Source organism: Ursus arctos, unplaced genomic scaffold (genome assembly GCF_023065955.2).
Source record: "Ursus arctos isolate Adak ecotype North America unplaced genomic scaffold, UrsArc2.0 scaffold_12, whole genome shotgun sequence".
Lineage (NCBI taxonomy): Eukaryota > Metazoa > Chordata > Mammalia > Carnivora > Ursidae > Ursus > Ursus arctos.
Genome location: NW_026622786.1, coordinates 1,881,590 through 1,909,166, shown reverse-complemented (window position 1 = coordinate 1,909,166; position 27,577 = coordinate 1,881,590). Strand labels below are relative to the sequence as shown.

The window sequence follows — 27,577 nt, the reverse complement described above, 5'->3', positions numbered from 1 at the left end:
ATCTTGTTCACCTTTTTGGCTTATTCTCAAAATATAACCAAGTCTCTCCTCCCTAAAAACAAAATAAAACAAACATAAAACTTCCCCTTTTACCCTGTTTTTCTTTGAGTCAAGGTACCTTTTGAGACGCCTGGGTGGCTCAGATGGTTAAGCGTGTGTCTTTGGCTCAGGTCATGATCCCAGGGTCCCGGGATTGAGTCCCGCATGGGGCTACTTGCTCAGCGGGGAGCCTGCTTCTCCCTCTGCCTGCTGCTCCCCACTGCTTATGCACTCTCTCTCTCTCACAAATAAATAAAATCTTAAGGAAAAGAAAGTCAAGGTACCTTTTTCCTTCTCTTTTCTGGATACATACTTCTGTTGTTGCGGTCTGAGCTGAGGGTCTGCCCTCTGCTGACACTACATCTGGAATATCAACAACAGTTCTAAACGTCAAATTCCCACTTCTTCTACGTCAACACCTCTCTCCACGGACTTTTTCACCCAACTCTGAATCCTCCATCACTGACTTGTGTTTCTCCCACCTATCCCATATTTCTCAAGGTTTGTTCTTTGGTCCTCTTTGCAAATTTGCATATCTCTGAGGATGATTCTTAGATCTCTTTCTAGCCCTACTTCTCTTCTAAGCTTCATTTCCTACTGTGTGTGTGCATGTGTGTGTGTGTCCCACCTACTTCTCCAACATGGCAAAATCCAAAGTCAATTTAGTATGTTCTTCCTCTTCTGGGTCCTCCACAAAAACCTTCTGTCTCCTGTCCTTTCAATCTCAGCCAGTGGTGTCTTCTTCCAGTTATTTAAGTTACTCTTCCTATGCAGTCTTCCCTGCTGCTCCTCAGAAATTGGCCACAGATTGACACGTGATCTTTAAGACAATACTTTCAGTAGAGTTGTTAGTGGTAGTGGTGATGGCCTGGGAAACTCAGGAAAAGAACAGAGGAAAGAATTATAGAACAGGAATTATAGAACAGGTTACAAATTCACTTCTTGGTGAAAACGTCTCTAATTTACCTAGAACTTTCTCTTTTATACAATTTCACAAAAAGTATAATTACCCACTTGAATATGTATCAATGTAATTTATTCCTTCTTTCTGACTATTGTATTTGCTCCGCTTTCCTACCTTTGCCATATTTGTAAACTGGCCAATTTTTCCAAATTGCAACATTTCTTTTTTTTTTTTTTTAAAGATTTTATTTATTTATTTGAGAGAGAGAGCACAAGCAGGGGAGCTGCAGAAGGAGAAGGAGAAGCAGTCTGTCTGCTGAGCAAGGAGCCCTATGTGGGGCTCGATCCCAGGACCCTGGGATCATGACCTGAGCCAAAGGCAGACACTTAACTGACTGAGCCACCCAGGAGCCCCCAAATTGTAACATTTCTCAAGAAGAAGGGACCACAAACTCTGGAAAAAGACCTTGGTGTCACCTTTACTACCTGTGCCTGATGATGGTGTCCTTCTGAGATTGAGTGCTTCCTTGAGGAACAGATGACACTGATGGTGACTCTGAGGCCTCCTGGTTTTTCTTGTAATCTGTGTCCAGAGTGCTGGGGTGTGGGGTCTTCTTTACCACCCTAACTTTATATTTACTACAAATATACTAAGTATCCTAATTATTAAGGTGTTACCCAGGAGACTTTAGGTCTCCTTTTCCAATATCTGGGTCAATTAACAATCTCCCATTTCAAAAAAAAAAATATTTTTTTTTTAAATCTTCCCACTGGTCTGGAGATATGTCCTGGAGGGATACTTCCTCTTTGGATCCCCACCCCCACACGTTTTTGCTATTCCCTCCCCTAGGCACTGGCAGGTTTGATGACTCTAATCCTGGTACAATGCTTCCCTTGGAATGCAGAGACTTTGCATTCTAGCTAAGGAACTGGTAGGTGGACTTTACCCTCCAGGACCCACACCTGCTTCGGAAGGATGGGGGGAGGGGAGGAGAAGGAAATGAGCTCGGGCGAGTACACCAGACGGTCAGCTGCATTTAAGATTCCTCTTCAACCCTAAATAGGTATACAATAAATATTTGTTGAGAACAATATCCAGAGCCCAGCAACGTAAACTAATCTTTTTACATATCTCAACGGTTAAAATCTAGGAAGCCAACTTTAAGGCTGTTTAACCACCCCTAGCGTTTAGCAGGGGCCTGTAGTTTGCTGAGCAACCCTGACCTGTCTTTACTCTTCTGGGGCCTGAGATCAATTCCTCCATCTCTTGAAAGGCTAAACTCTTATTAAAGTGGATTCACAATCGGGGGTTGAGTCCCCTTTTGTTTAGAGTGAGGGTCATTCCTATTCATTGTAAACTTACAACCCCCTTCAGTGTAAACTTATATTGGCATTACCCAATTCCCATTTTCAACAAATTAAGCGCCTTATGTGTGCCGGTCCCTGTAGCAGGCGTTTGGGATAGCAGCGAACTAAACGAGAGATCCTTTCCCCGGTGGAGCTTAACGTTGGACGAGAGACAAACGACGAATACGATTTAAACAACTGAATTATGTAATTCGGAAATTGATAAAATACGACAGAGAAAAAGGTACCAGGCTGGACAATGATTTGTGGAGGCCACAAGATAGGGGCTGCGGCTCAGGCTGGGGAGAAGCGACACGAGCTGAAGTCGCGGAGCTCTGTCGTTTGAGGACCAGGGAGATACCCTCTGCAAAAGGACATCAGAGCGATCTGATTTATGCAGAGACAGGTGAAGGGCAGAAAGCGGGCTAGACAGAGATTCCCGCCGAGAACCGCGGAGGCGGAGGGCTGCTTTCCAGCAGGGGCGAGAAGATGTCCTGGCGGGCGGCTCCTGGAACCAGGCGGGGGCGGCCACACAAGGCCAACCATTACGCCCCCAAAATGGCCTCCCGTGGCCCCTTGCCGCCCCACCCGCGGCTCTCCACCGCCCGCCGGCCCACGTGACCCGCGCCCCCACCCCTGCCCGAGACCCCCGGTCCAATTCCGTGCGGCGAGGGGCCCCGCCCCTCGAGGGAAACGGACCAACCAGAGGAAGGGTAAGGCGGGGCGGGTGGTGACGGCCAATGGGGGTGGAGCTCCGGAGGGGAGTAACAGGTTGGTGGGGGGAGGGCGCGCGGAGGGACGGAGGGGGAGGGCCCGGGAGCGGCGGGTGCAGCCGTGCCCGAGCGCGAGCCCGAGCCCGAGCCCGAGCCCGGGAGCGCCGAGCCCGGCTGGGGTGAGTGAATGCGGAGGGGGCAAGAGCACCTGAAAGGCAGGCGGGTCTGAGGGGCAAGGGGCGAGGCGATCCGAGATACCCTCCTCGGGGTACAGGTGCTGCATTGGAGAGAGGAGGAGGGGAGGTGAAGCTAGGGTGGGAGTACTGGTTAAGAGCTGGCTCCTGCTCTAAGGTGCCAGAGGCAGGTGCCTGGGAACGTGCCAGGTGAGGGGCACCTGAGGCTAAGGTTACTCTCAGGACGTGAAAGCGTTTCAGGGCCAGGTTATCTCTGGAGGTCAGACGCCGGTCCCAGGGGCAGAATTTCTCTTGGAGACCGCCGTGTTAGGGGGAAGTAGTTAGTCTCAGTGGGGCAAGGGGAACTGCCGCCTGGGCTTCAGAGACGTCAGGGGAAGGCATCCAGAGGTGCTGTTTCCCTGCGGTTTTCCCCTGGCTGCCGTTCTGAGCTGGCGCTGACCCCTCCTTTCGGGCTTTGAGATGTCTCTGAGGTGTGGAATCTTGCTCTAACCATTCACCTACAGTGCAGACACCGAGGGGCAGAACAAGAAGGCACCCCCATCTCTTTGCCTGGTGTGAAACTATTTAAGCCTTCGGTTTCTGTCCTTTGCTTTTATTCCTGGGAGAATTTTTCCTTCTTCCTCTTGAGAGAGTGCTCTCCAAGAGAGGGAAATGAGGAAGCATAGATCGCTGCAAAATACGTAGAAATACTTTCTAACGAGGCCTCTGGCTGGGGCTAGTATCAAACCCTCTGCCCAAGCGCGCAAACTTTCTTCTGTGGTTCTAGATAGGGCCATTGGATGCGGTTTGGGAGCCTGACCAATTTCCGTGATGCCTCCCAGAAGATCCCCATTACTCCTTGAAGCCCCACAAGGCGTCCCCGACTCTGGGACCATGGTGGCTATCAGACTGGCAGTAGGCACCAGTGGTGTGGGAAATAGGCAGGAGTCCTTAGGAGACCACAAGACTAGAGGAATTAGCGCCTCTGGGTGTCCAGGCTGGATGAGAGCTGCGCATTGGGGCCCAGACAAGACTTCTGAGGCAGATTTCCTTGCCTTAGGCAGGTGAGGGAACCAGAGCCAGTCTTAGCTTGGCCCCTTTGATGCCCTGCCTGAGGAAAGTTGTCGTAATTGGGAGATAATTAGCAACCGCTATGTTGTCCATAGGCTGCCTCCGCGTGCCTCTGCACCTCTTCTTTTATTCTTGATATTTGGGAGTGGGGGGCTGGCCCTAGGGGCCTGCTAATCCAGAGATTTGCCTGACCCTAAGAGGATTCGGGCTTCCTAGAACCCTTTCTTCTTTCCCCAGGCTGACCTGCATGCTATCAGCCTGTGGGAGGTGAGGAGAAGGTAGGGTTGCTTCGCTTCGTGCTGGGGAGGGGAGAGCTAAGGGCCAGGGAGTTGGCCAAGGCAAGTGTGGGATGAGGAATGCAACTTCGGGAACTTGAGAGGGAGGGGTGGGGGACACAAAGTCTTCCTGTCACATAGTGGCCTGTCACTCACCAGGTTCTTTGTGTATCTCTTCCTCCCTGTTCTCTCTCCACCTTCTGCCTCCTCCTTCAGAGCCTTGGCATCTGGGCTGGACAGTCCTTGCCCATGGAGTTGCCTGCCCCCTGCCTCCTCTGTGGTGTGGAGTTTCTCTGGTCTGCTTTATGAGCTGCCAGTGGAGTCTCCGTGGCCCTCCCCTTCCCCTTGCCTCTCAAACCAGTCCAGCCAGTTTGCAGGGCCCAGTTTGTCATTTGTGTTTTTTCCTCCACTGGCCAACCTGCTCTAGCCTGGCTCTCAGGTTTCTGCTTTTTCAGTGGGACTGGGTCAGGAGTCCACTTGGGGTGGTTCTTTTTGATCCATGGGGAACCTTCTTGTCTTTGTAACTCTTCCTGAGAAAATAACCAATTGATCAAGATAGAGCTGTCCTTTTCTATTTTGACTATTTACTTCCCTTGTTACCTCTGAGGGGAGTCTAATCTCTGTACCTCTCATTCTTCCATTTTCTAAATCTGCCAGTTATGCAGCATCTAGCATGTTGCCTGCCCTGTATATATCAGTCCTTCCTCTGTACACCCCAAACCACCCCACCCCCACTTCCTGCCAGAAGTCCAGAGACTGTCACTCCTAGTTGGAAGCCAGACGCTTATGGCTGGGCCAGAGGTGACGGAATTGGGGTAGGGCAGGCTAATGAGTAACTCAGGGAGAAGTGGCTGTCTGGTACAGGTGCAGAGTGTCCTCCCTCTCCTTACAGGCAGGAATGGCAGAGGCAGACAGATGAAGTCGAATTAACCTGTGGCCTGGGCTCTTCCCAGAGTACAGTTGGTGAGGAATGCCCTGGGCACATGCCAGAGGAGGGAAAAGCAGGGGCGGGTTGTGAGAGCGAAGCCTCTGTACTCCATGTTTCCTGGCACTAGATCGCTGTTTACCTGCCTCTGGGGCTTACGCAAGACCTGGGAGCTGCCTGCCTCCCCTGGCCACGCCCCACTGTCCTCTGTAACTGAAGGCAGATAGGTTTCGGGTTTTCCATGTTGAATCATTTAGAGCTCTGCTTTCTGACCCACCCCAAAGATCACTTCAACCCTCCTGGCCACTGACCCACCTGTCCTGGGACTAACGGTCTGTTGAAGTTAGGGAGTCCCTGGGACCTGGGGGTGCGTTCAGCACTGCCTCTGAACAACGTGGTGCTCTTGGGTGGGTGAGGGGCTGTGCACTCTGCTGGGCCTAGTCTGGGAGCTCCTTGACCTGGATCTGGAAGAGCAGTAGATGTACTGACAGAGTAGAGCTGCCTTATGAATAAATCATGTGACTTCTGAGAGCTGGCAGTCTAGGCACATCTGGTTCCAAAATTATGACTGCATGGGGCAGGGAGAGGTCTTGTTACTAGGGCAAATGAGAAATGGCTGTAAGGGATCATTGGGTGAATCTCCCCACTGCTGCACAAGTCTGCCTTGGTTCAGGATACAACCTTTAACAAATATTTATTGATGCATACCATGTCACCAGGCCCTGGGGCCACCAGAGTCAGCTGAGAGCCATGTTCTTTGCCCTCCAGGAGTTTATAATCTAGTGGGGAGACAGACAGGAAACAAATCATCACTCTGATAAATATATAAAAATAAGCAGGGGTGTCTGGCTGACTCGGTACAGCACACAACTCTTGATCTCGGGGTTGTAAATTTGAGCCCCACATTGGGTGTAGAGATTACTTAAAAATAAAATCTTCAAAAAAAATAATAAACTGAGGTAAATTCATTGAAGGACAACTGTAGAACATACAACATGGTTCTGATCTAGTTTGTGGGAGGGGGTGGTAGGGAAAGGCTCTGAGGAAGTGACATCCTTCTGTGAAGCCTTGAAGCTGGGAAGGTCCTGTGGAAGGAACATGTGTATGCAGGGTGACATTTATTTATTTATTTATTTATTTATTTTTTTAAAGATTTTATTTATTCATTCAACAGAGAGAGAGATAGCCAGCGAGAGAGGGAACACAAGCAGGGGGAGTGGGAGAGGAAGAAGCAGGCTCATAGCGGAGGAGCCTGATGTGGGGCTCGATCCCACAACGCCGGGATCACGCCCTGAGCTGAAGGCAGACGCTTAACCGCTGTGCCACCCAGGCGCCCCCAGGGTGACATTTATTGTCAGCTTTGTGACAGGCGTACGTGCTGCTGTGTTTCATGTTTCATGTCTTATCATTTTCCCTCTTTTTTTTTTTTTTTTAAGATTTTATTTATTTGAGAGAGAGGGAAAGTGAGTGAGTGAGTGGGAGGGAGAGACAGTCTGAAGCAGACATCTTGCTGAGCACAGAGTCCAACGTGGGGCTTGATCCCCACAACCATGAAATCACGACCTGAGCCAGAACCAAGAGTCAGGCACTTAACTGACTGAGGCATCCAGGCGCCCCTATTTTCAATCTTTTTATTAAAAAAAAATAATGGAACCTAAGTAAATTAAATGCAAGAATCTGAAGTGTAGAATATGATAAAATTTTTACAGCTGTATACACATGTATTTATTGTCTAATTCTCACAAGTATTACCTCATGAGTTATTATCATTATACCTATTTTACTGATGAGGAAATTGAGGCTCAGAAAAGTTGTGATTTGCTCAAGGTTATATACATCCACCGAAGCGCAGGGCCAGGTTCCTTTTTTTACCGGACGAGTGGTTTGGTTCTCAAATGGAGTCTCAGAACCAAAAAGGAGAAGAACCATTGCCAATAAGGGCGGCTCGCTCCCTGTTCCTTTCTCTGGACGGGAAGGGCTGGGAATGCTAGGAATGTTCTTCCCACCAAGCCCCTTCTCACCTGCAGCTAGGCCACTCCCTTCCCCTCTCACCCCGGTTTCCTGGGCTTCCTAGCATGTCTGCAGTTCCTGAAGGGGGCCTTGCCAACCTTCCTTGGCCCAGATTTCCACTGGGAGATTGAGCTGGGGATGTTTGTTTGTCTGTCCGGCTCTTCAGGTATTCCTCCTCTGGTTTGGTGCTAGGCTGTGCTGGAGATTAGTCGCAGGGCTGGGGAAGCTGGAGTTTTTATTTGCTTCAAGGAGAACCTGCCCTCCCCAGTTCCTGGAGCTGGAGTACACCTGGAATATATTCCATTTGCCGAGTCTAATCTTGGGCTGATGTAGACCGGAGAAGTTGGCCCAGGGGTGGTCCTGGCTCTGGCCCTCAGGTGGGACAAGTCTGCCTATCCCAGGGCCCTTTGGACTGACATTCTTAAACGTTACTTAAATCTTTTTTTGAATAAGCAGTACATCTACATGGTTCCAAATTTAAAAGGGACAAAGATACACAGTAGAAAGCTAGTTGCTCTCCCATCCCTGTCCTTAGCCCCCAGGTCCTCCAACCCAGAGGCATCACTGCTATCATCCCAGAAATGGGATGGCATACCTTGTGGGCGGGTCTTCTGTATTTTACATGAGCTCTGGGAGTAGAGGGCCCATTTCCTCCGTTGGGATAGAGGTATGTATTAGGCGGGGTTTGGGTTCTGCCTTCATCGGGGTTGGAGGAGGCGCACCGTGCTACAGGCGTACTCGTTAAACTCTTGACGAAGCCAAGCTCCCTAGGACTGTATTAGAGGAAATGGATTCTTCTAAGTCGGTGGGTCTCAAAATCTGGAATCTGGATCAGGAGCATCGGGATCTCCTGGGAACTTGTTAAAATGCAAATCTAGACCTACTGAATCAGAAACTCCGGGGACAGGCTCCAATAGTCTGTGTTTTTATAGGCCCCTCAGGTACTTCTGTTCAGATAAAATATGAGAACCACTATTCTATGTAGAAGGAACGACAAGGTAATAAGCCATACAAAAGCCGGACAGGTGGAGGTTTCTGGGTTGCTACTTCCAGTCTCTTAGCTTTAACTATTTCCTTAATTTTCTAGGACCCCTCCCATTCATGGAGCAGACATCCACCATGGCTGAGCCCCGGGGCCCTGTAGACCATGGAGTCCAGATTCGCTTCATTACAGAGCCAGTGGGTGATGCAGAGATGGGTACCCTACGTCGTGGTGGGCGACGTCCAGCTAAGGATGCGAGAGCCAATACCTATGGTGTCGCCGTGCGTGTGCAGGGCATCGCTGGACAGCCCTTTGTGGTGCTCAACAGTGGGGAGCAAGGTGGTGACTCCTTTGGAGTCCAGATCAAGGGGGCCAACAACAGAGGGGCTCCGGGAGCTCTGAGCTCTGACTCGGAATTCCCTGAGAGCTCCTACTCTCATGCCAAGGAATTTCCTGTCCGCTCACAGGGCAGCATGTCTGATGAGGAGCCTGGGACCCACTGGAATGGAAGGCTACTCCGATCCCAGTCCCAGGCCTCACTGACAGGCCCTGCCGCTGTGAGTCCGAGCCCCAGGAGCACTAGCCTGTTGGAGCTGGCCCCCCAAGGAGCTTCCACAGGAAGCACCATTGACACTGCTCCCCTGTCTTCAGTGGACTCACTCATCAGCAAGTTTGACAGTCACCATGGGGGGCAGGCCCGGGGCCGGACTGGCCGGCGCATGCGGACGCTGCCCCCTGAACAACGCAAGCGGAGCCAAAGCCTGGACAACCGGCTCCCACGGGATTCCCTTGAGGAACGGGAGCGTCGGTCCCCCAACCACTGGACTCCTAACACAAAGCATGACAGCCACATGGGCAGCTCCAAACAGTCAGCCCAGAGCCAGAGCTCTCTTGGTGGCTTTAGCCGTGCCCGTCAGACCCAGGACTGGGTTCTTCAGAGTTTTGAGGAGCCACGGGGGAGAGCGCAGGACCCTGGCATGCTGCAGGTCAGACCCCATTCCTCTGTGGCTTCTGGTCCCCAACCCAACAGCCCCAGGACCCCGTGCTATTCAAATAACTTAAGGCAGGAGATTTCTACTTTTGTCCTCCACTTTACTCATCCTAACAGATGATATTCACACGTACAAGATGCTTCCACGGAGATGGAACTAACTGTGAAATCAGCCTCCACAAGCATGAGAGTTACTTGTTACTGCCGGCCATGAACTGTGCCTCAGTCACTAGCATTTGCTAGGTCTGCAGCAGGAGTAAGGCAGGCCTGGTAATACGAGCAGCTTCCGGTGCTCTTGTCAAAGCTCCCACCTTTGTCTCCCACCCGGGAGTGTAACTAAGCGGGGCAGCGGCGTCTCGGAGACAGCGTTAAGCCTGTTCATGCACAAATCCTAGTACATTAACTGTCAGTAGTAGTAACTTTACCACAGAGCTCACAGCTAGTTGAATCTGCTTGTCAGGGAGGATCTGGCTTGCAGCAGTAGTGAGAGGTGTACCCTGCTCGGACCTCTCCTGAGCCTGCTGCTCAGGCCTCAGCGGTGTTGCCTCTTTTCCCCACTTAAGGCTTGTCGAGCATGCTTGGAGGGCCTCATCTCCCACCTGCCGCTTCTGCACCATCTGAACCCCATACGCACTGCTGGCTTCATCTTCCTGTTTCTCTGGGTTTATGTTTTGCAGCTCAAATCAACTCCAGACCTTCTCCGAGACCAGCAGGAGACAGCCCCACCAGGCAGTGTGGACCACGTGAAGGCCACCATCTACAACATCCTGAGGGAGGGGTGAGTAGGGGCCCTCCCAACAGCGCAGTCACACACACCCCCTCTTTTCCTTCTGGCTTCATTCCCCATCTTCCCTGCCCTTAGCTCTTCCTTCTCTCATCTCTGCTACGTCTTCCCTCCCTTAGCCTTTGCTTCTGTCCTTTTATCCTCCAGAAGCTCAGAAAGCGAAATGTCTGTGAGGAGGAAGGTCAGTTTGGTGCTGGAACAGATGCAGCCTCTGGTGGTGAGTGGCCACGTCCCGGTGGGAACGGGGCAGGGTTAGGGCCTTTGGGGCCTGGATCTGGATGTGGACCCATGCCCTCCTGCCCTGTCTCTGGCAGATGACTTCTCCTGGCTCTGCTAAGGTCCTGGCTGGGCAGAGCGAGCTCACCCGAAAAGTGGAGGAGCTGCAGCAAAAGCTGGATGAAGAGGTGAAGGTGAGGGGAGATGGGAGGTGCAAGAGGCACACAGGACACAGGAGAAACCGTGGCCTGGGTTGCTCTTGCAGGCGATCTAATGAGCACTCGTGTGTTCTGTGACGCAAGAGACAAGAGTGTGTGCTGGTCTCACCAAGGACTTCTGGGGTTCCCTGATGAAGAACATACTCATCAGAGCTCTGCCTACCTTTCATTCATTTCCTTTGGCAGTTCCCATCCTGGCTTTGCTGCTCACTAGCTGTGTAAGCCTTGATCAGCTTACTTACCTCAGTCCTTGTCACTGTCACGATGATGGCAATACCAGTAGCTGTCATTTATTGAGTGTACTTTATGTATATATGTATTTATGTATGTTTATTTATTTGAGAGAGAGAACGTGTGTGCGTGCACATGCGTGGCAGATAGCGAGGGAGAGGGACCAGCAGACTTCTGCTGATTGTGGATCCTTGATCCCAGGACCCCAAGATCATGACCTGAGCCGAAGTCTGATGCTTAGCAACTGAGCCACCCAGGGACCCCTGTTGAGTGTACTTCTTGTAATAGGAACTGTCCTGGGTAATACGTAATAATTATAGTGATCTTGTAAAGTAGGTACTGTGGACTCTTTCATGATAAGAAAACTGAAGATCAGACAGGTTAAGTGAATTGCTTAAGGTACTAAGTTACAGAGAAGGAATTTAAAAATTCAGGTCAGCCTTACGTGAAAAAAATATCGCAGGGCACCTGGGTGACTCAGTTGGTTAAGTGTCAGATTCTTGATTTCAGCTCAGTTCATGATCTCAGGGTCCTGGGATCGAGCCCCATGTCGGGCTCCGTGCTGACCATACAGCCTGCTTGGGATTCTCCCTCTGCCCTTTCCCCTACCCTCACATTCTCTCTCTCTCTTTAAATAAAATAGAAATAAAATAAAATAGTTCAAAAAATATTGCTCCCACCTCTCATAGTATTGCCTTGCATGTAGTTGATACTCAGTAAGTATTGGGTTGTAACTCCTCTTATTTCCTGGAAAACAGTATAGTGTACTAGTTAAGCGGTCAGCTGTGGAGTCAAACTGAGTTCAAATCCTGGTAACTGTTGGCTGCGTAACTGACGGCACGTTCTTTACGTGTTCTAAGCCACTGGGGATAATAATTGTACTATATTATTTATTTATGGCTGTGTAACAAATTACCTCAAAACTTAGCAGTTTGAAACAGTCATCTCCTGGTGTCTAGAGGGCCCAGAGTCTGGAAGCAGCTTAGCTGGGCAGTTCAGGGTCTGTGAGGAGTTTCCAGTCAAGGTATTGGCTGGAGCAGTGCGTGTTGGCTGGAGGCCTCACGCCTCCTCTTCATGGGTCTGCTTGAGTGTCTGCACTGTAGGCAGCTAACTTCCCCCAGAGCGAACGATTCAAGAGAGAAGGTAAGGAGGAAGCTGCAGTGCCTTTTTAGGACTAGTTGCAGAGCCTACACATCACTTCTTCCTTTTTCTGTTTGTTAGAAGAGAGTTCTTAAGTCCAGCCCGTACTCAAGGGGAGAAGAGTCACCTTTTGAAAGGAATGTCAGAGAATTAGTGGACATACTTTATTTATTTTTCTTTTTTAAAGATTTTATTTATTTGACAGAGAGAGAGAGAGAGACAGCCAGTGAGAGAGGGAACACAAGCGGGGGAGTGGGAGAGAAAGAAGCAGGCTCCCAGTGGAGGAGACTGATGCGGGGCTCGGTCCCAGAACGCCGGGATCACGCCCTGAGCCGAAGGCAGACGCTTAACGACTGAGCCACCCAGGCGCCCCTAGTGCACATACTTTAAACCCTCACAAGTCCCAAGGCTTGTTAAGAGAATTAAATGCAGGTAATAAACACAGGACCTGTAGTAGAGTGCCTGTCATTTAGTGAGTCAGTAAATGTTAGACATTTGCATTACTCCTGGTCCTCCTGAGAGGCTTTCCCTACTCTCCACCTGCTTTACTCTCCCTGCCTTTTCCAGAAGCGACAGAAGCTAGAGCCATCCCGGGTTGCGCTGGAACAGCAGCTGGAGGAGAAGACAGAAGAGTGTAGCCGGCTGCAGCAGCTGCTGGAGAGGAAAAAGGGGGAGGCCCAGCAGAGCACCAAAGAGTGAGTGCAGCCAGTGGTGCTCATGGGGCTGCTTGGGGACGGAGGCTAGAGTTGGAGGTGCGAGAGAAATCTCTAGAAGCTAGAAGGGGCAGACAGAGATAGTTCAAGGATAGGACCTTTCTCTTTACTTTCTCTGTCAGTAATGGTGATAGTGCCTGAGTTGGGTTACCTGGATTTGCCTCTCTACTTCAGGCTCTAAATCTGTAAAACAGTACCTACCTCACAGGAGTGTTCTTTCAGCAGACGTTTTTGCAATGAATACTGTGTGGCTGGCACTGATCTAGATTCCTGGGGTGCACCAGTGAACCATTCAGATGAAGAGCACTGCTCTCCAGAAGCATACTTTCTAGCAGGGTGTGGGGCGGGGGAGACAGAGTAAACAGTGAACGTATTAGGTAAGTAAATTTGAAACATGTGAGAAGGTGATAAGTAGAGTAGGTCAGAGTAGATTAGAGGGCCGAGTGGTGGAGGAGCAAGGTCCAGTATAAAATAAAGTGGTCAGGGGAGGCCTCATTTAAATTTGAACAAAGAAGGAGGTTTAAATGAATTAATACATGTAAAGTGTTTAGAAGTCTGCTTGACATCTTGTGTTTGACGATATTATCTATTATTAATTATTAGGCTCCAGAACATGAAGCTCCTTGTGGACCAGGGTGAAAGGGTACGACATGGGCTGGAGGGCCAGGTGATGGAGCTGCAGGACAAGCTGAAACAGACCCAGGGGCCGGAGCCTGCTAAGGAGGCGCTAAGGAAGGTAGGGAGCAGGATGGCTCCCGCAGCCCCTGCTTCCTGTCAGCGGGAGCACCCTCAGACCTGTTCACCCACAGCTTCCCCACAGTATGGGCAGTAGGTAGCTGATTGTGGGTACCCCTTAGTGTGCTTTCAGACGATTCAGTGGTGGGGTGGGGGTTAGAGCCCAGAATGGCGGCCATCCTAGAGGGCAGAGAGCACCTGGTACTGAGCCTGAGAGTTACAAGGTGCTCAGTAAATGTTTTTGATTGACTAAATGAACAAATAGGCAGGCAGATCCTAACAGAGTCACCTGTGTGCTTCCATCTTCATTTCCCCAGGACCTGTTAGAGACCCGGGAGCTTCTGGAAGAGGTCTTGGAGGGGAAACAGCGGATTGAGGAGCAGCTGCGACTGCGGGAGCGGGAGCTGACAGCCCTGAAGGGCGCCCTGAAGGAGGAGGTGGCCTCCCGTGACCAGGAGGTGGAAAATGTCCGGCAGCAGTACCAGCGAGACGCAGAGCAGCTTCGCCGGAGTATGCAGGACGCGACCCAGGCACGTGACCCGAGCGGGGGCTGCCGGAAGACGGCACGCCCACCCCCAGAAGGGTCTGCCTTGAGGTCCCTTGGTATTTGGGGACTTTCCTGGTCATCACTGGAACTACCTCTAAAAGACACATGTGAGATGTAATGAAAACCTTGGCCAGAAAAACTACAAGGGCAGAGTGGGGGAATGCAGGCCAGGAGCACCATGAAGGTGTGTGGCCAGAGTCCCGTGGGGAAATGAATGGGGGAGGCTTCCTGTAAATGACGGCAGGGGGACTGTGACTTGGGGAGAGCTTTGTGCTGGCATCGCGTCAGGCACCATTGGGGTCTCACAGCGTAGCCGGTGTGGTGCCCTCTGGTCCTGAGCCTCCCCTCCCACACACTTAGACTTTGGTCTGAAGTACATTCTTCCCTCTGAGCCTCCTGGCCCCCAACTGTTTCCTTCCTTAGGACCATGCTGCATTAGAGGCGGAGAGGCAGAAGATGTCCACCCTGGTGCGAGAGCTGCAGAGGGAGCTGGAGGAGACCTCAGAGGAGACAGGGCATTGGCAGACCATGTTCCAGAAGAACAAGGAGGAGCTTAGAGCCACCAAGCAGGAGTAAGGACCTTGCCTCTCTCCCAGGAACGCTTATCCATGTTTCCTATATCCTGCTGCTTTTCTACCCATGCTGTGCCCTTTACTCTGCTGAGAGTGGGTGCTCAGTCTGTTGGCTTCTGAGGAGGTGGTTTGCATTGTCCTGCTGTCCTCTCCCAGGGAAGTGGCCTGACCTTGTTCCCTTTCCCTTTGCATTCACCTGGCTGGGCTCAGACTCTTGCAGCTGCGGATGGAGAAGGAGGAGATGGAGGAGGAGCTTGGGGAGAAGTTGGAGGTCTTACAGAGGGATTTAGGGCAGGCCCGAGCTGGTGCTGCAGATACTCGCCAAATGGAGGAGCTCAAGAAGGTACTTGGAGGGGCGCCTGGCTGGCTCAGTTGGTGGAGCATGGGACTCTTGATCTCAGGGTTGTGAGTTTGAGCCCCATGCTGGGTGTAGAGATTACTTAAAAAGAAGGTACTTGGAGTTGGGCTGTGGAAGGGCAGGTTGGGGTGATTGGCACTGACCTCGCCTACCCATGAGGGCCTCCACACTGTTGTGGCTGCCTCCTGTGTGCTTGGTTTTCAGGGCCCACCTTGCCTGCTCAGCCATCTCTCTCCCCCACATCCTCTTTGATGCAGTTGGGCTGCTCTCGTTGAGTGCACAGGCTTCCAGCAGAAAGGACTCCTGGTTGGGTTCTAGCCAGAGGCTGCTGGCTGCCTCCCAAGAAACTTCATGGGGAGCAGCGTTTAGATGGATTTGTGAAACTCCAGGGTCAGTTTTGCAAGCTTGGAATTTGGTCCGCACAGGGAGAGTTGCTCTGTCGGGAGGGTGTGGGACGGTGGGGAGTGGGGCAGGGGGATGGACTCATTAACTGCATCTATGAAACCAACATTTATAGTTAGGGTGCCAGTTCGTTAACTTGTAACATGAAGTGTCGGCGCACAGACTGGAATATTTGCATCGCATGGCCAGCTGACCTACTTGGGAAGCCAAATTGTAATTTGAAGGCTGCTTAGAGGGTAGAATCTAGACGCAGGGATTTTATCATGCCTGGATGTTTTTAAATGATAAGGTCATCAAATTGAAGCAAATACAAATGACGTCTTCATATTCCTGGTATTAGTTTATGAAGGATAAGAAAGCAACTAATTATTTTGGATGATTTAGAAACTTAAAAAATATTTTTGTTAGTATGGGGAACTGGCCTCCTGAGGATCCTTCTAGGTTTATGGTTCTTTGATTGACTATGCTGGATATGTAGTTGGTGCTCATTTAACAAGTATTAAGTAATCAGTGCTTGTTTCTCATGCCTTTACCATATGACTAATTGTAATTGAGGTAATCATTTATTAAACGAGTAAAGAAGTATAGCTCTAAGTGATGATTTTCCAGATAAATAAGTCTGAGCTTACACACAGAATACTTGGAGAAAAACGTAGTAAACGTTAACCAAATATACTTTTAGTGATTGTGAAATGAAAAGCGCTCTTAAATTTTTACTACGTTAGTACGAAGTTAACAACTATCAAGGTAGTCTGAAGTCTGTTCGCCGTATTAGTCGACATCATAAACTTGGACATCCTCTGGACAATCTCAGTTATCATGCAAGATAAAGCTACAAAGCTAAAAAGTAATAAGTAGTGCTTCATTTATCTCCCGTATGAAGTGCATTTTATCAAGTACTCACTCAAACAGCATACACGTTAGGAAAACAGACCCCATCCGGTGTAGACCACACGCTGTGCTGTTTTTTTTTATTTGTAGTTAGTGTCGTTAGTGTCTTACATTGAAAACTCAAAATATATTGTATAACCTTTCAGCCTAATTATGGTACTTCCTGAATTTTCAGAAGTAGCTAATAGCTAAAGAACTAGAACCAGAGCTCATATTTTAATTTTTTTTTTAAAGATTCCTATTTTTACACCCAACGTGGGGCTCAAACTTACAGCCCCGAGATTAAGAGTTGCACGTGCTACCGACTGAGCCAGCCAGGTGCCCCAATATTTTAATTTTTCAAAAAAGAAATAAGAGCAGCACCACTATTGTATAATATGTTTTAGTTTTCAACATATTTTCTTTTGTTTTTGAAATAGCCAATCCTGTTTTATCCACACCCTCATCTCTCACTTCGTGTGATTTTTTTTTTTAAACGGAGATTTATTTCACATACCATAGAATTCACCCTTTTAAAGTGTACAATTTAGTGTTTTTTTAAAAAATTTTATTCATTTTATTCATACACAAGCAGGCAGAACAGCAGGGAGAGGGAGAAGCAGGCTCCCTGCTGAGCAGAGAACCCAACCTGGGACTTGATCCCAGGACCCTGAGATCATGACCTGAGCTGAAGGCAGATGCCCAACTGACTGAGCACCCAGGCGCCCCTTAGTGGTTTTTTTTTTTTTAAGATTTTATTTATTTGACAGAGACAGAGACAGCCAGCGAGAGAGGGAACACAAGCAGGGGGAGTGGGAGAGGAAGAAACAGGCTCATAGCGGAGGAGCCTGATGTGGGGCTCGATCCCATAACGCCGGGATCACGCCCTGAGCCGAAGGCAGACGCTTTAACCGCTGTGCCACCCAGGCGCCCCCCCTTAGTGGTTTTTGGTATATACACAAAGTTATACACATCCATCATCACTATCGAATTAGAGAACATTTTCATCACCCCAGAAACGAACCCCATACCCATTAGCAGTCACTTTCCCAGCCCTTGGCAACCACTAACCTACTTTCTGTCCCTAAGCATTTGCCAGTCTGCACATTTCATATAACTGGATTCATATGGCCTTGTATGTCTGGTTTCTTTCACCTAGCATAATCTTTTTTAAGGTTTACCAGTATTTTAGCAAGTACCAGGACTTCATTACTTATTATGGCTGAATAGTAGTCTATACGGATATACCACATTTTGTTTATCTGTTTACTAATGGGTGGACATTTGGGTCACTTCTGTATTTTAGCTTTCATGAATAATGCTGTTAAGAACATTCACGTGAGCATGTATTTTGGGAACATGTTTTCAGTGCTCTTGAATATATATTTTGGAATGGAATTCATATGGTCACTCTATGGTTAACTTTTTGAGAAACTGTCAGACCCCTTGCCCAAGTAGCCACACCATCTTTCATTCCCCCAGCAATGTATGAGAGTTCTGGTTGCTGTGCAGTCTGTTATCCCAGGCTGCCTCTGTGCCCTGTCACTGTCGCCCTTCCCTTCCAGGAGCTGCACCAGGCACAGCAGGAACTTAAGGAGCTGAGAGAAGAGCAGCAGAGCCAGGAGGTGGCTGGGCGCCACCGGGAGCGGGAGTTGGAGAAGCAGCTGAGGGTTGAGGCTGATCGAGGCCGGGGGTTGGAACAGCAGAACCTCCAGCTACAAAAGACCCTCCAGCAACTGAGACAGGACTGTGAAGAGGCTTCCAAGGCAAGGGGAGTGGGCACAGGGCTTAGGAGGTGGAGGCTGAGGGGTCTGGAGGGCTGAGGAGCCAGAGGGCATGGAAAATTACCTCTCATGGGTATGTACAGACCAGATCCTTGGTCCTAGGTGTGTGGTTAAAAGTAGCCAGGATTTGGCAGGGGGGAGGCAGGGCTGCACCTGGTGATTCCCACCACGTCTCTGTAGGGGTGGGATTCTCAAGGACACTACCAGTGTTGAGGTCTAGTTCTTGTGGGCTCTCTTTGGGGTGGCTTTCCTGGTAGTGGTTGGTGACTTGGAGCCCTGGGGTCTGAGCTGCCACTCCCCGAACTGGCCGCAGGCTCAGATGGCAGCAGAGGCAGACGTGGCATTGCTGGGGCAGCGGCGGGCAGCAGTGGAAACGACGCTTCGGGAGACCCAGGAGGAGAATGACGAGTTCCGACGGCGCATCCTGGGTCTGGAGCAGCAGCTGAAGGAGGCCCGAGGCTTGGCGGAAGGTGGGGAAGTGGCGGAGGCAAGGCTTCGGGACAAGGTGCAGCGGCTGGAGGTCAGTGCTTCTGCCCACATCATTGGCTTCCCCCTGGCCTTCTCTCTTCTCATCCCTGGCTAAATACTTCCAGCTAAATCCTCAGCTATTAGTTTTATTTTGCCCTGAGCGTGCTTCCAGTTGCCTTCCCAATCCAGTGTTAAACTTCGGTTTATTTCCTGGAGCGTGCTTTACTGTGGACATCTTGGCCCTTGCACTGGTATTTTTGGCTCTTATCTCCCACACTGTGCTTGTTCTCTGTGTCTTGATTTCTTTGCTGGTTCCTCTGAGCCTGTTTTCACTGCCCACCTTTTTCATAAATCGTTCTTCCCTCCCATCTATTGCCCTCTAAATGGCTTATGTCTTCCCTCTCCCAGGCAGAGAAACAGCGGCTTGAGGAGGCCCTGAATGCAGCTCAGGAAGAGGAGGGGAGCCTGGCAGCTGCCAAGCGGGCACTGGAGGCCCGGCTGGAGGAGGCCCAGCGGGGGCTGGCCCGCTTGGGGCAGGAGCAGCAGGCACTGAACCGGGCCTTAGAGGAGGAGGGGAAGCAGCGGGAGGCACTCCGGCGGGGCAAGGCTGAGCTGGAGGAGCAGAAGCGCTTGCTGGACAAGACTGTTTGCCAGCTGAACAAGGAGGTGGGGCCCGGGGTGGCCTGGGCTCTCAGGAAAAGACCCAGCTCCTACAGAAGCTTGCCTGGCAGGGAGAGGGGCCGGGTAGGGGGTCAGAATGTGTGCTGTTTGCTTTCCTCAAGTTCATCCGCTGGGGGGGGAGACCAAGGCCAAATCTTTAGAGAGGGGTGTCCTTCCTGCTGCTCCTCAATGTTCTTGTCCTTCCCTCTACGTCCCATTTCATGTAGTCTTGGTCCTTGGACAATGTCTCCTGGGATTCTCCCTTAGACATCTGTAAGACCCGAACGTAAGAATCTTCATTAGTAGAATGTTCTGTTTGGGGTAGGGAAAGGAAACTTCCATAATCTCTCCGTAGATGTCTTTAAGACCTAAACACAGGAATTTTTGTGGGTGGAATTTTATAGTTGGGGAAGGGCAAGGAGAAGGGGAAAAAAGAAAATAAATTGCATTTTTTCAGGTAAGGTTCTCGTAATCTCTTACTTTAAAAAGCTAGAACATACGTACATCTTTTGTCAGTTCTGAGATGCACATTGCATCATCTCTGAAGTTGACTTGCATCTTACAACTGATGGTATGCTATAGTTCAGTTGGCAGGTTTTTCTTTCTTAGTGGTACATCTTATGATCATTGGCGTCTTGAGTTTGTTGAAATATGGTCATTTAAGGTTTACTTTGTCATTTAAGGTTTACTTTGTATCACACTTTTATAAATACTTTATATCATTAATGTAATTGTCACAATAACCTTGTGATGTAGGTACCGTTATTTTCCCATTTTACAGACGGGGAACTGAGACCCAGAGAGGATAACAAACTTGCCTGTGGTCACACAGCTAATAAGTGGTAGAGCCAGGTTTTGAACCCAGGCAATCTGTATATTACTACTAGCCGTAGTAGGGACCTAGGCCCAGGGGAGAGCAAGGGAGGGCTGCTTCGGCAGCAGCGAGAGTCTGGGGAGTCTGGGCTCAGAGGAGGGACAGAGGTGTAGGGCTGAAAAGGCTCTTTTCTCTGCATCTCAGCTGGAGCAGATTGGGAACGACTCGAAGCAGGCCCTGCAGCAGCTCCAGGCCCAGCTGGAGGATTACAAGGAGAAGGCCCGGCGGGAGGTGGCGGATGCCCAGCGCCAGGCCAAGGAGTGGGCCAGTGAGGCTGAGAAGAACTCAGGGGGGCTGAGCCGGCTTCAGGATGAGGTAGGAGGAGAAATGGCAGGAGGGTGGGAACTGCCCAGTGTCCTTGGTTTGAAGGTCATCACCTCTTTTTTTTTTTTTTTAAGATTTTATTTGAGAGAGTATAAATAAAATCTTAAAAAAACCCAAATACAACCCAGTACCAAAAAAATCTCAACCCTGCAGCGTTAGTGGAAGTATGGTATCAAAACAGAGGCATGTCTGACACAGAGTGGGTGCTTTAAATATGATAGTTTTCGTTTTTTATCTTTTTTAAAAGATGATAGCTAGTTTTAAGGCTTCACAATCTTTTACAGTAACAATTTGTTATAATTTTGTGTTTTGTGATTACATTAAACCCTTTTTGTTTTGTTTAAAAAAAAAAAAAAAAAGAAGTCCCAGTACCCAGCCTGGATCCTGTACCCCTTAAATCACAACCCCTCGGGCTGGGAGCCAGGATCGGTTGTCTAAAAACTTAAGTGATTCTAATTTGTGTAGGACATTTTAAAACAATAAAGAAAATGGACTAAGGGCTCCTTGGACTAAGAACTGCTTTCTGCCTGCTAGATAGGATGCTGCCTGATTCCTGAATTGTTGAATAAAGCTAACTAGATCTTCAAAGAGGAAAAAATGGACTAAAAGTCAGCCTGCTTTTTGTTACCACCAGGCTCTGGCAATTCTAAAGAATGTCAGTGACGAAACATTTCTCCCCACAGGGGCGGACTGCTCCCACCCCTCAGCCCCCACATTACTTCTCCAAGTTGTTGCATTTTCCCTTCTGTCCAGACCCAGAGGCTACGGCAGGCCCTGCAGGCATCTCAGGCTGACCGGGACACTGCCCGGCTAGACAAAGAGCTGCTGGCCCAGCGACTGCAGGGGCTGGAGCAAGAAGCAGAGACCAAAAAGCGCTCCCAGGATGACAGGACCCGGCAACTCAAGGGTCTTGAGGTGACGGCATGGGAGTGGCAGGGAGGGAGAGGGGTGTCCACGTCCTGGCACAGGTGGGACTTCTGTGGGGGAAGGAGCCAGGATACACCAAGCCCCCTTTCTATGCTAAGTAGAAAGCTAGTAGCCCACAGCTGATGGATTTTGTTCGGGTGTCGTGTTATGAATGACTTTGAGTTAATTGCCAATGTTTAGAAATTTATACATGTCACTTATTTATATATTCTGATTTCTGGCTTCTTTTGTACATTTGGAAAATATGGTAACACTGAGCTTCTAATCCTGAGTTGTCTGCATGGCAGCTGTTGGCTGGAGCTGAGCAATGGCATCTCCCCTTTAGAATGAATAGTGGTCTTCAGTTTGCTATATTTGGCAATAATAGTAGCAGTGACAATAGCAGCAAACACGTACTATGCCATGTGCTGGGCACTTAAGACTCATTTACTTCTGAGAATAACCCTGTGGGATAGGTTCTCCATTTTATAGTTGAGGAAAACAGACACACAGAGAGGTTAAGCAACTTGGCTGTGGCCCCCCTTTTTTTTTTTTTAAAGGTTTTATTTATTAATTTGACAGAGACAGCCAGCGAGAGAGGGAACACAAGCAGGGGGGAGTGGGAGAGGAAGAAGCAGGCTCATAGTGGAGGAGCCTGATGTGGGGCTCGATCCCAGAACGCCGGGACCACGCCCTGAGCCGAAGGCAGATGCTTAATGACTGCACCACCCAGGCGCCCCGGCTGTGGCCCTTTTGCTTGGAAGCAGTAGATCTGATTTTCAGACACAGGCCGTGTGGCTCCAGAGACCTTTAGCCTCTATGTGGGGCTCCCTGGGTGCTTCCTTGGTCTGAACCCTGGCGGTTCAGTTTCTGACTCTCCATCCCAGCTTTGGCTCGGGCACTTTGGTTTATGTCTGTTTTCCCATTAGGGAAATAAGGCTGCCCCACTGAGGAATCAAATCTGGGGTTTTCATCCTGCCAAGGGCCAAGACTAGAGCGGGCGTCACCACCCTCTCCCCTCAATGCCATGCCTGGTCAGCAGAGGGTGCTAGTTCCATGGTGGCTTCGGGCAGGGCAAAGACCAGCTGGTTATGGGGACCTGGGAGACAGAAAGGTTTGGGAGGGTCCTGGTTGGGGTTTAGCATTCTGGTGTCCACCATGTGGGGCAGAATGAACCTGTTGTTCCTCTGTCACAGGAAAAAGTCTCACGGCTGGAAGCAGAGTTAGATGAGGAGAGGAGCACCGTGGAGCTGCTGACAGAACGCATGAATCGTGGCCGGGACCAGGTACCCCCTTCCTTACCCCTCGGCCTTCTCAAAAACACCTTCACCCTCCCATAGTTCATAATCTGGAGAATTCTGGCTGCTGAATTTGTGCATGGCTGGTGCTCCTTCAGAGTCTCCTCTGCTTCGGGATGGGTGGAAAGAAGCCAGGGAGTCGAGTGGAAGAAGGAATCCTGGTGGCCCGGGATCCTCTCTGACCTGAGTCCAGGCTGCTTCCATTCAGAAGGGATGCTAGTTCCTGGTGAGACGGAGGTGGCCCTGTTTAAACTCTCTGGCTCCTCCCATTTGAATAGGCTGTGATTTCTTAGTTGCCTGAAAATTGTGGGGATTCAGAGAGCATCCTACAGTTTACTGAGCCTCATGTGGTTCACCTGGCTGGTTCATTGTTAGCCCTCCCCAAAGCTGGCTCCTGTCACCCGTCCCCACTAGGTGGACCAGCTGAGGACAGAGCTTATGCAGGAGAGGTCTGCTCGACAGGACCTGGAGTGTGACAAAATCTCCCTGGAGAGACAGGTGAGTGGGGGAGTAAGGAGTCTTGGGGATAGACCCCAGGAGGCAGGTAGAATGAGCATAGGAGGGATCAGAAGTGGAGTGTGACCATGAAGACTTTCTGTCCCTTTCAGAACAAGGACTTGAAGAGCCGGTTGGCCAGCTTGGAAGGCTTCCAGAAGCCCAGTGCCAGCCTCTCTCAGCTTGAATCCCAGAATCGGGAGTTGCAGGAGCGGCTGCAGGCTGAAGAGAGGTGATGTGAGCCCATCCTCCCCCTCTCCCTCTGGGCTTTTCCCTGTCTTGCATGTCAGACATGGCCAACCTGGTCTGATCTTTAGGGGGATCTTTCCTCTTGGTAAAGAGCAGAGGGAGTTGCCCAACTTCGAAATGTGAATGACCTCTTATCTCCCTGGTTCTTTGGATCTGCCCCTGGATCCTCCTTAGTGTGATGTGACTGAGAGTTCATGGAGGCTGGAGGGGGCCAAGTAGAATTTCCTTTAGAAATGGCAACAGCCATAGACACCCCCCTACCCTACCCTCCTAGGGAGAAGACAGTTCTGCAGTCCACCAACCGAAAACTGGAGCGGAGGGTTAAAGAGCTGTCCATCCAAATTGACGATGAGCGGCAGCATGTCAATGACCAGAAGGACCAGGTGAGGATGGTAGCCGGGGCCAAGCAACCATATGGTGAGCATATACTGTGCATTTGCTTGAGGGCCAAGGGAGGCCCCATCTCATAGATCTTCCCAGCTTTGACTCTCCTTGTATAAGGATGGAGACTAGATTGGAGGCACTGGATTAAAACAGTCATAGTAAGCACATGCATTGAGTGTCTGTGATGTGCTAGGTTCTCTTTCTAAGTGTTATACGTGTATGAGCTCATTTAATCCCCAAAACAAACCTGTGAAGTTAGGGAACTTGCCCATGGTCATGACATTTTTCTAGGGCAACGATCCCTTGTCGGAATTGCTACAGGGGAGGGTCCAGTCATGGTAGCTGCAGATGCTTTTCTAATGTGGGGACTTGGTATCCTGCCCAGCTAAGCCTGAGGGTGAAGGCTTTGAAGCGGCAGGTGGATGAAGCAGAAGAGGAGATTGAGCGACTCGATGGCCTGAGGAAGAAGGCCCAGCGCGAGCTGGAAGAGCAGCATGAGGTCAACGAACAGCTCCAGGCCCGGATCAAAACCCTAGAGAAGGACTCCTGGTATGGGCTGCTTTTCTGTCCCCTGGCTCAATCAGGATAGTCATGCAGGAAGGGAATGGGTTCTCTGGAGCTGAATAGGGAGCAGAATCTCTAAGATGGGACTGTGTAGTCACTCCTTCCTGGCTGGAAGCTGTGTGGTTATTCTTTAGTATCTCAGCCCACAGTCTGTATATATCCCATGTCCCCAGATCTCAGATTGATGGGGGATCTTGTGAGTGCCTTGAGGCCTTAGAACAACTGGGAGTTCCTTAGCATGAAAAGCGTGGTTGTCTCAATCTTTCTGTCTCCCTCCCTAACAAGTATTCCTCTTTCTCACTCAGGCGCAAAGTCTCCCGCTCAGCTGCTGAGTCAACCCAGCATGAAGGGCTGAGCTCAGATGAGGAATTTGACAGTGTCTACGACCCTTCTTCCATTGCATCACTACTTACGGAGAGCAACCTGCAGACCAGCTCCTGTTAGCTTGGGTCCACAGGGACCAGAAACCACACTTGGCCTGCCCTGGCCAGGCCTGCTATGCCCTGCCAAGCCTCGAATTCCTCATTCCTGGAGGGGGGTACCCAGTTAGTCGGCCCTGAGACCAGGAGAGGTGTGAGTGATGGTGATAACAAAGGCATTGGCACTAAGCTGGTGAACAGGCTTTCCCTTTCTTTCGGAGGAGTGGGTATTTGAGGCCAACTGAGCTCTTCCCTTAAGTGCCGAACCTCTTTTTCCTCCCTCACAGCAGATGCTCAGCATATAGGCTAAGGGGGATTGAGCAGGATAGGAAGGGACAGACATTGCCACGTATATAAAGCTTTATTTCTTTAGCCCTTAACCCTCAGGCTCAGGGAAATACCTTTTTGATTTGACTCCTTCAGTGTTTTCCTCCCAGTCTAGAGCAGGGTGAAGGGAGCACTATGGGTAATGGACACAGTGGGGTGGCTCTATCCAGCTCTTGGATGCTCCTCTTTGCCCAGTCATGGGACCCATCTGGTAGTCCCCACCCCTCTACACTCTTACACATTTTGTCTTCCCCACACCAGTGGATCCAGGGGATCTGTTCTCCCCTTCCTGTCTTCACCATTCCTACCTTCCTTTCCTTTTGGTGCCTTAGTCAGGGTGAGGAGATAAGGACACTCTTCTCCCCTTCTATACCTGCACATTCATACCTCTCCAAGGACTGACCTTTCCCCAGCCAGGGCCCTCAGCTTTCCCTGCTTTCCCAGTCTAGAGAGCTACTGGCCCCTCTGCTGATGAGCTCTTGGGGGATGGACTTTGATAAGGTGGTGGGGCTTGATGCTGCTCAGGGTTTCCATCTTTCCTCCTCTCCTTCTGTGACTATGGGTTGCATCTGGGAACCCTGATAACTGTCTACATGAGTTTGAAAAGCAAAGGTTTGTCTTGTGGTTTCTCTGATCCAGATGTGCCCAACCTCAGTAGGGAATCAGGGGACCCTCATTAATCTCAGGAGCTTGGACCTGACACAGGGCTTCCTGCCTAGGGCTAAAGATCGACTCTTGGTAGAAATGGGAAGAGGCAATGGAAGATTTATTCCTCCCTTGGGTTTTGGGGAGAGCCAAGCCCTGGTAGGGAGGAAGTAAGGGGGATGATTTACCTTTCTTATTTCCTAAGCAGACTCTGTAAGGAGCCTGGGGGAGGAAGAAGGCTGTTTTCACCAATGACTTGTAATTTCATGATTAAAACAAACAAAAAACTTCATTCTGCAAATAGAGATTTTTCCCCAAACCAACCCAGCCTTGATTTTATTTTAAATTAAGTATTAAAATTATATATCTATACTGAAACCTGTGACTTCTCATTTTTCCTGGCTTATTTGGAGGTCTGTTTTATGAAGGAACCATTTTAGGGGCGCCTGGGTGGCGCAGTCGTTAAGCATCTGCCTTCAGCTCAGGGCGTGATCCTGGCATTATGGGATCGAGCCCCACATCAGGCTACTCCGCTGGGAGCCTGCTTCTTCCTCTCCCACTCCCCCTGCTTGTGTTCCCTCTCTCGCTGGCTGTCTCTATCTCTGTCGAATAAATAAAATCTTAAAAAAAAAAAAAAGAAAAGAAAAGAAACCATTTTAACTACAGAACTTAGAGGCTGAGACTGGGGTTTTCTTTACCTCACGTTTAGAGGCTCTGTACAGCAGGTTAGATAGCACCTAGGGAATCTGTAAGTGTTTAGGGCACCTCCACTCTCCTAAATGACCTTCTGGGAATAGACCAGAAAACTGTCTCTGAGGGTTAAAGGAGACAGACCAAAACTGGGTTTTATTCCCTTGGGGCACAGGGATATCCCCAGCATTCACCTCCCATGTACAAAGACATTCATTCCCATCTGGTACAGGACCCAGTCCCTACCTGGGAGGTAGCAAAATTTCTGTCATTTCTGCTCTTGTGCTGCCTGGAAGAGGGAGCTAGATGTTCATCAGGGCCTATTGCCAGATTCAGGGGCACTGCCCACTCCAGAGTGGGTCAGACCTCCAGCCTGCTTTCCACCTGGACCACAGCCCAGTGGAGCAGCCAGCCTGCAGAGAAAAGCTGGGCTGGAAGAGACTCCATCCTTGGCCATCCTCTCCTGTGGGCCCTTAAAATGATACCCTGGGGGCGCCTGGGTGGCACAGTGGTTAAGCGTCTGCCTTCGGTTCAGGGCGTGATCCCGGCGATCTGGGATCGAGCCCCACATCAGGCTCCTCCGCTATGAGCCTGCTTCTTCCTCTCCCACTCCCCCTGCTTGAGTTCCCTCTCTCGCTGGCTGTCTCTATCTCTGTCAAATAAATAAATAAAATCTTTAAAAAAAATGATACTCTGGGCTTGGGGAGCGGATGCCATTGGAGAAGTTGAGGCTCATCCTTTCTCAAGAACGCAAAATCCTTTTAAGGCAACGTGTCCCGCCTCTCCCAACCATATAAGGGCAGCTTTGGTGTAATAGCTTCTACAAAACAAGCCCCACCCAGAGTCAAGCTGGCTTTGACTTTGGCCTGGGCCTCCTGCCAGGGCAGGGCACCTGCCAGACTGGCTTAGGCCAGTCTGAGTGAGTTGGCCTCTGGTGCCTGCGTTTCTACATGCTCAGCTCCACAAAGGTGGCCTATATATAGGGAGAGAATGGATGGAAGCGCTTTTCCAACTCAGTCCTCTAAGGGGCAGGCAGGGTGATTGTCTTTCACCAACACTGACCTTGGAGTTGAAAAGAAGGAACAGCAAGATTAACGAAGAATGTCTGAGACACAAACACACACAGTGGACAAATTTTCTGTTAAGCAGCCTCAGGTAGCTCCGAGCCCCACCTTTTTGTAAATCTGAGCCAGCGCAGATGGGCGTGCCCTGATGCTTCTCGGTCACGCCCACCCCTCTCTTCCGCTCACATTGGCGAACGACACCTTTGGGGCG

The 27,577-nt window shown here is 50.1% G+C and overlaps 1 protein-coding gene across 2 annotated transcripts; it reads left to right on the top strand.

The window, feature by feature from the left end:
- The first annotated feature begins 3,098 nt into the window (after window positions 1–3,098).
- CGN (cingulin) lies at window positions 3,099–25,990 on the top strand. 2 transcript variants are annotated; one of them, XM_026486703.4, is made up of 21 exons: window positions 3,099–3,181; window positions 8,544–9,424; window positions 10,107–10,207; window positions 10,361–10,430; window positions 10,528–10,617; window positions 12,586–12,713; window positions 13,335–13,467; window positions 13,784–13,996; window positions 14,437–14,585; window positions 14,796–14,928; window positions 17,781–17,981; window positions 18,313–18,519; window positions 18,876–19,133; window positions 20,146–20,316; window positions 21,079–21,240; window positions 22,428–22,517; window positions 22,944–23,027; window positions 23,138–23,256; window positions 23,548–23,656; window positions 24,043–24,206; window positions 24,527–25,990. In XM_026486703.4, the coding sequence occupies exons 2-21, from the start codon at window positions 8,558–8,560 to the stop codon at window positions 24,663–24,665; spliced, it is 3,588 nt and encodes a 1,195-aa protein (XP_026342488.2). In that variant the 5' UTR covers window positions 3,099–3,181; window positions 8,544–8,557; the 3' UTR covers window positions 24,666–25,990. The 2 variants fall into 2 exon arrangements, with proteins under 2 accessions (XP_026342488.2, XP_026342487.2); XM_026486702.4 differs by having other exon boundaries at window positions 10,528–10,623.
- The last annotated feature ends 1,587 nt before the right edge of the window (window positions 25,991–27,577 follow it).

Coding starts and splice junctions, on each gene's coding strand:
- CGN (XM_026486702.4), top strand. CDS start 8,558: ATGGAGCAGACATCCACCATGGCTGAGCCCCGGGGCCCTGTAGACCAT. Junction 10,208..10,360: donor TACAACATCCTGAGGGAGGG/GTGAGTAGGGGC, acceptor TTTATCCTCCAG/AAGCTCAGAAAGCGAAATGT. Junction 22,518..22,943: donor TGAATCGTGGCCGGGACCAG/GTACCCCCTTCC, acceptor CGTCCCCACTAG/GTGGACCAGCTGAGGACAGA.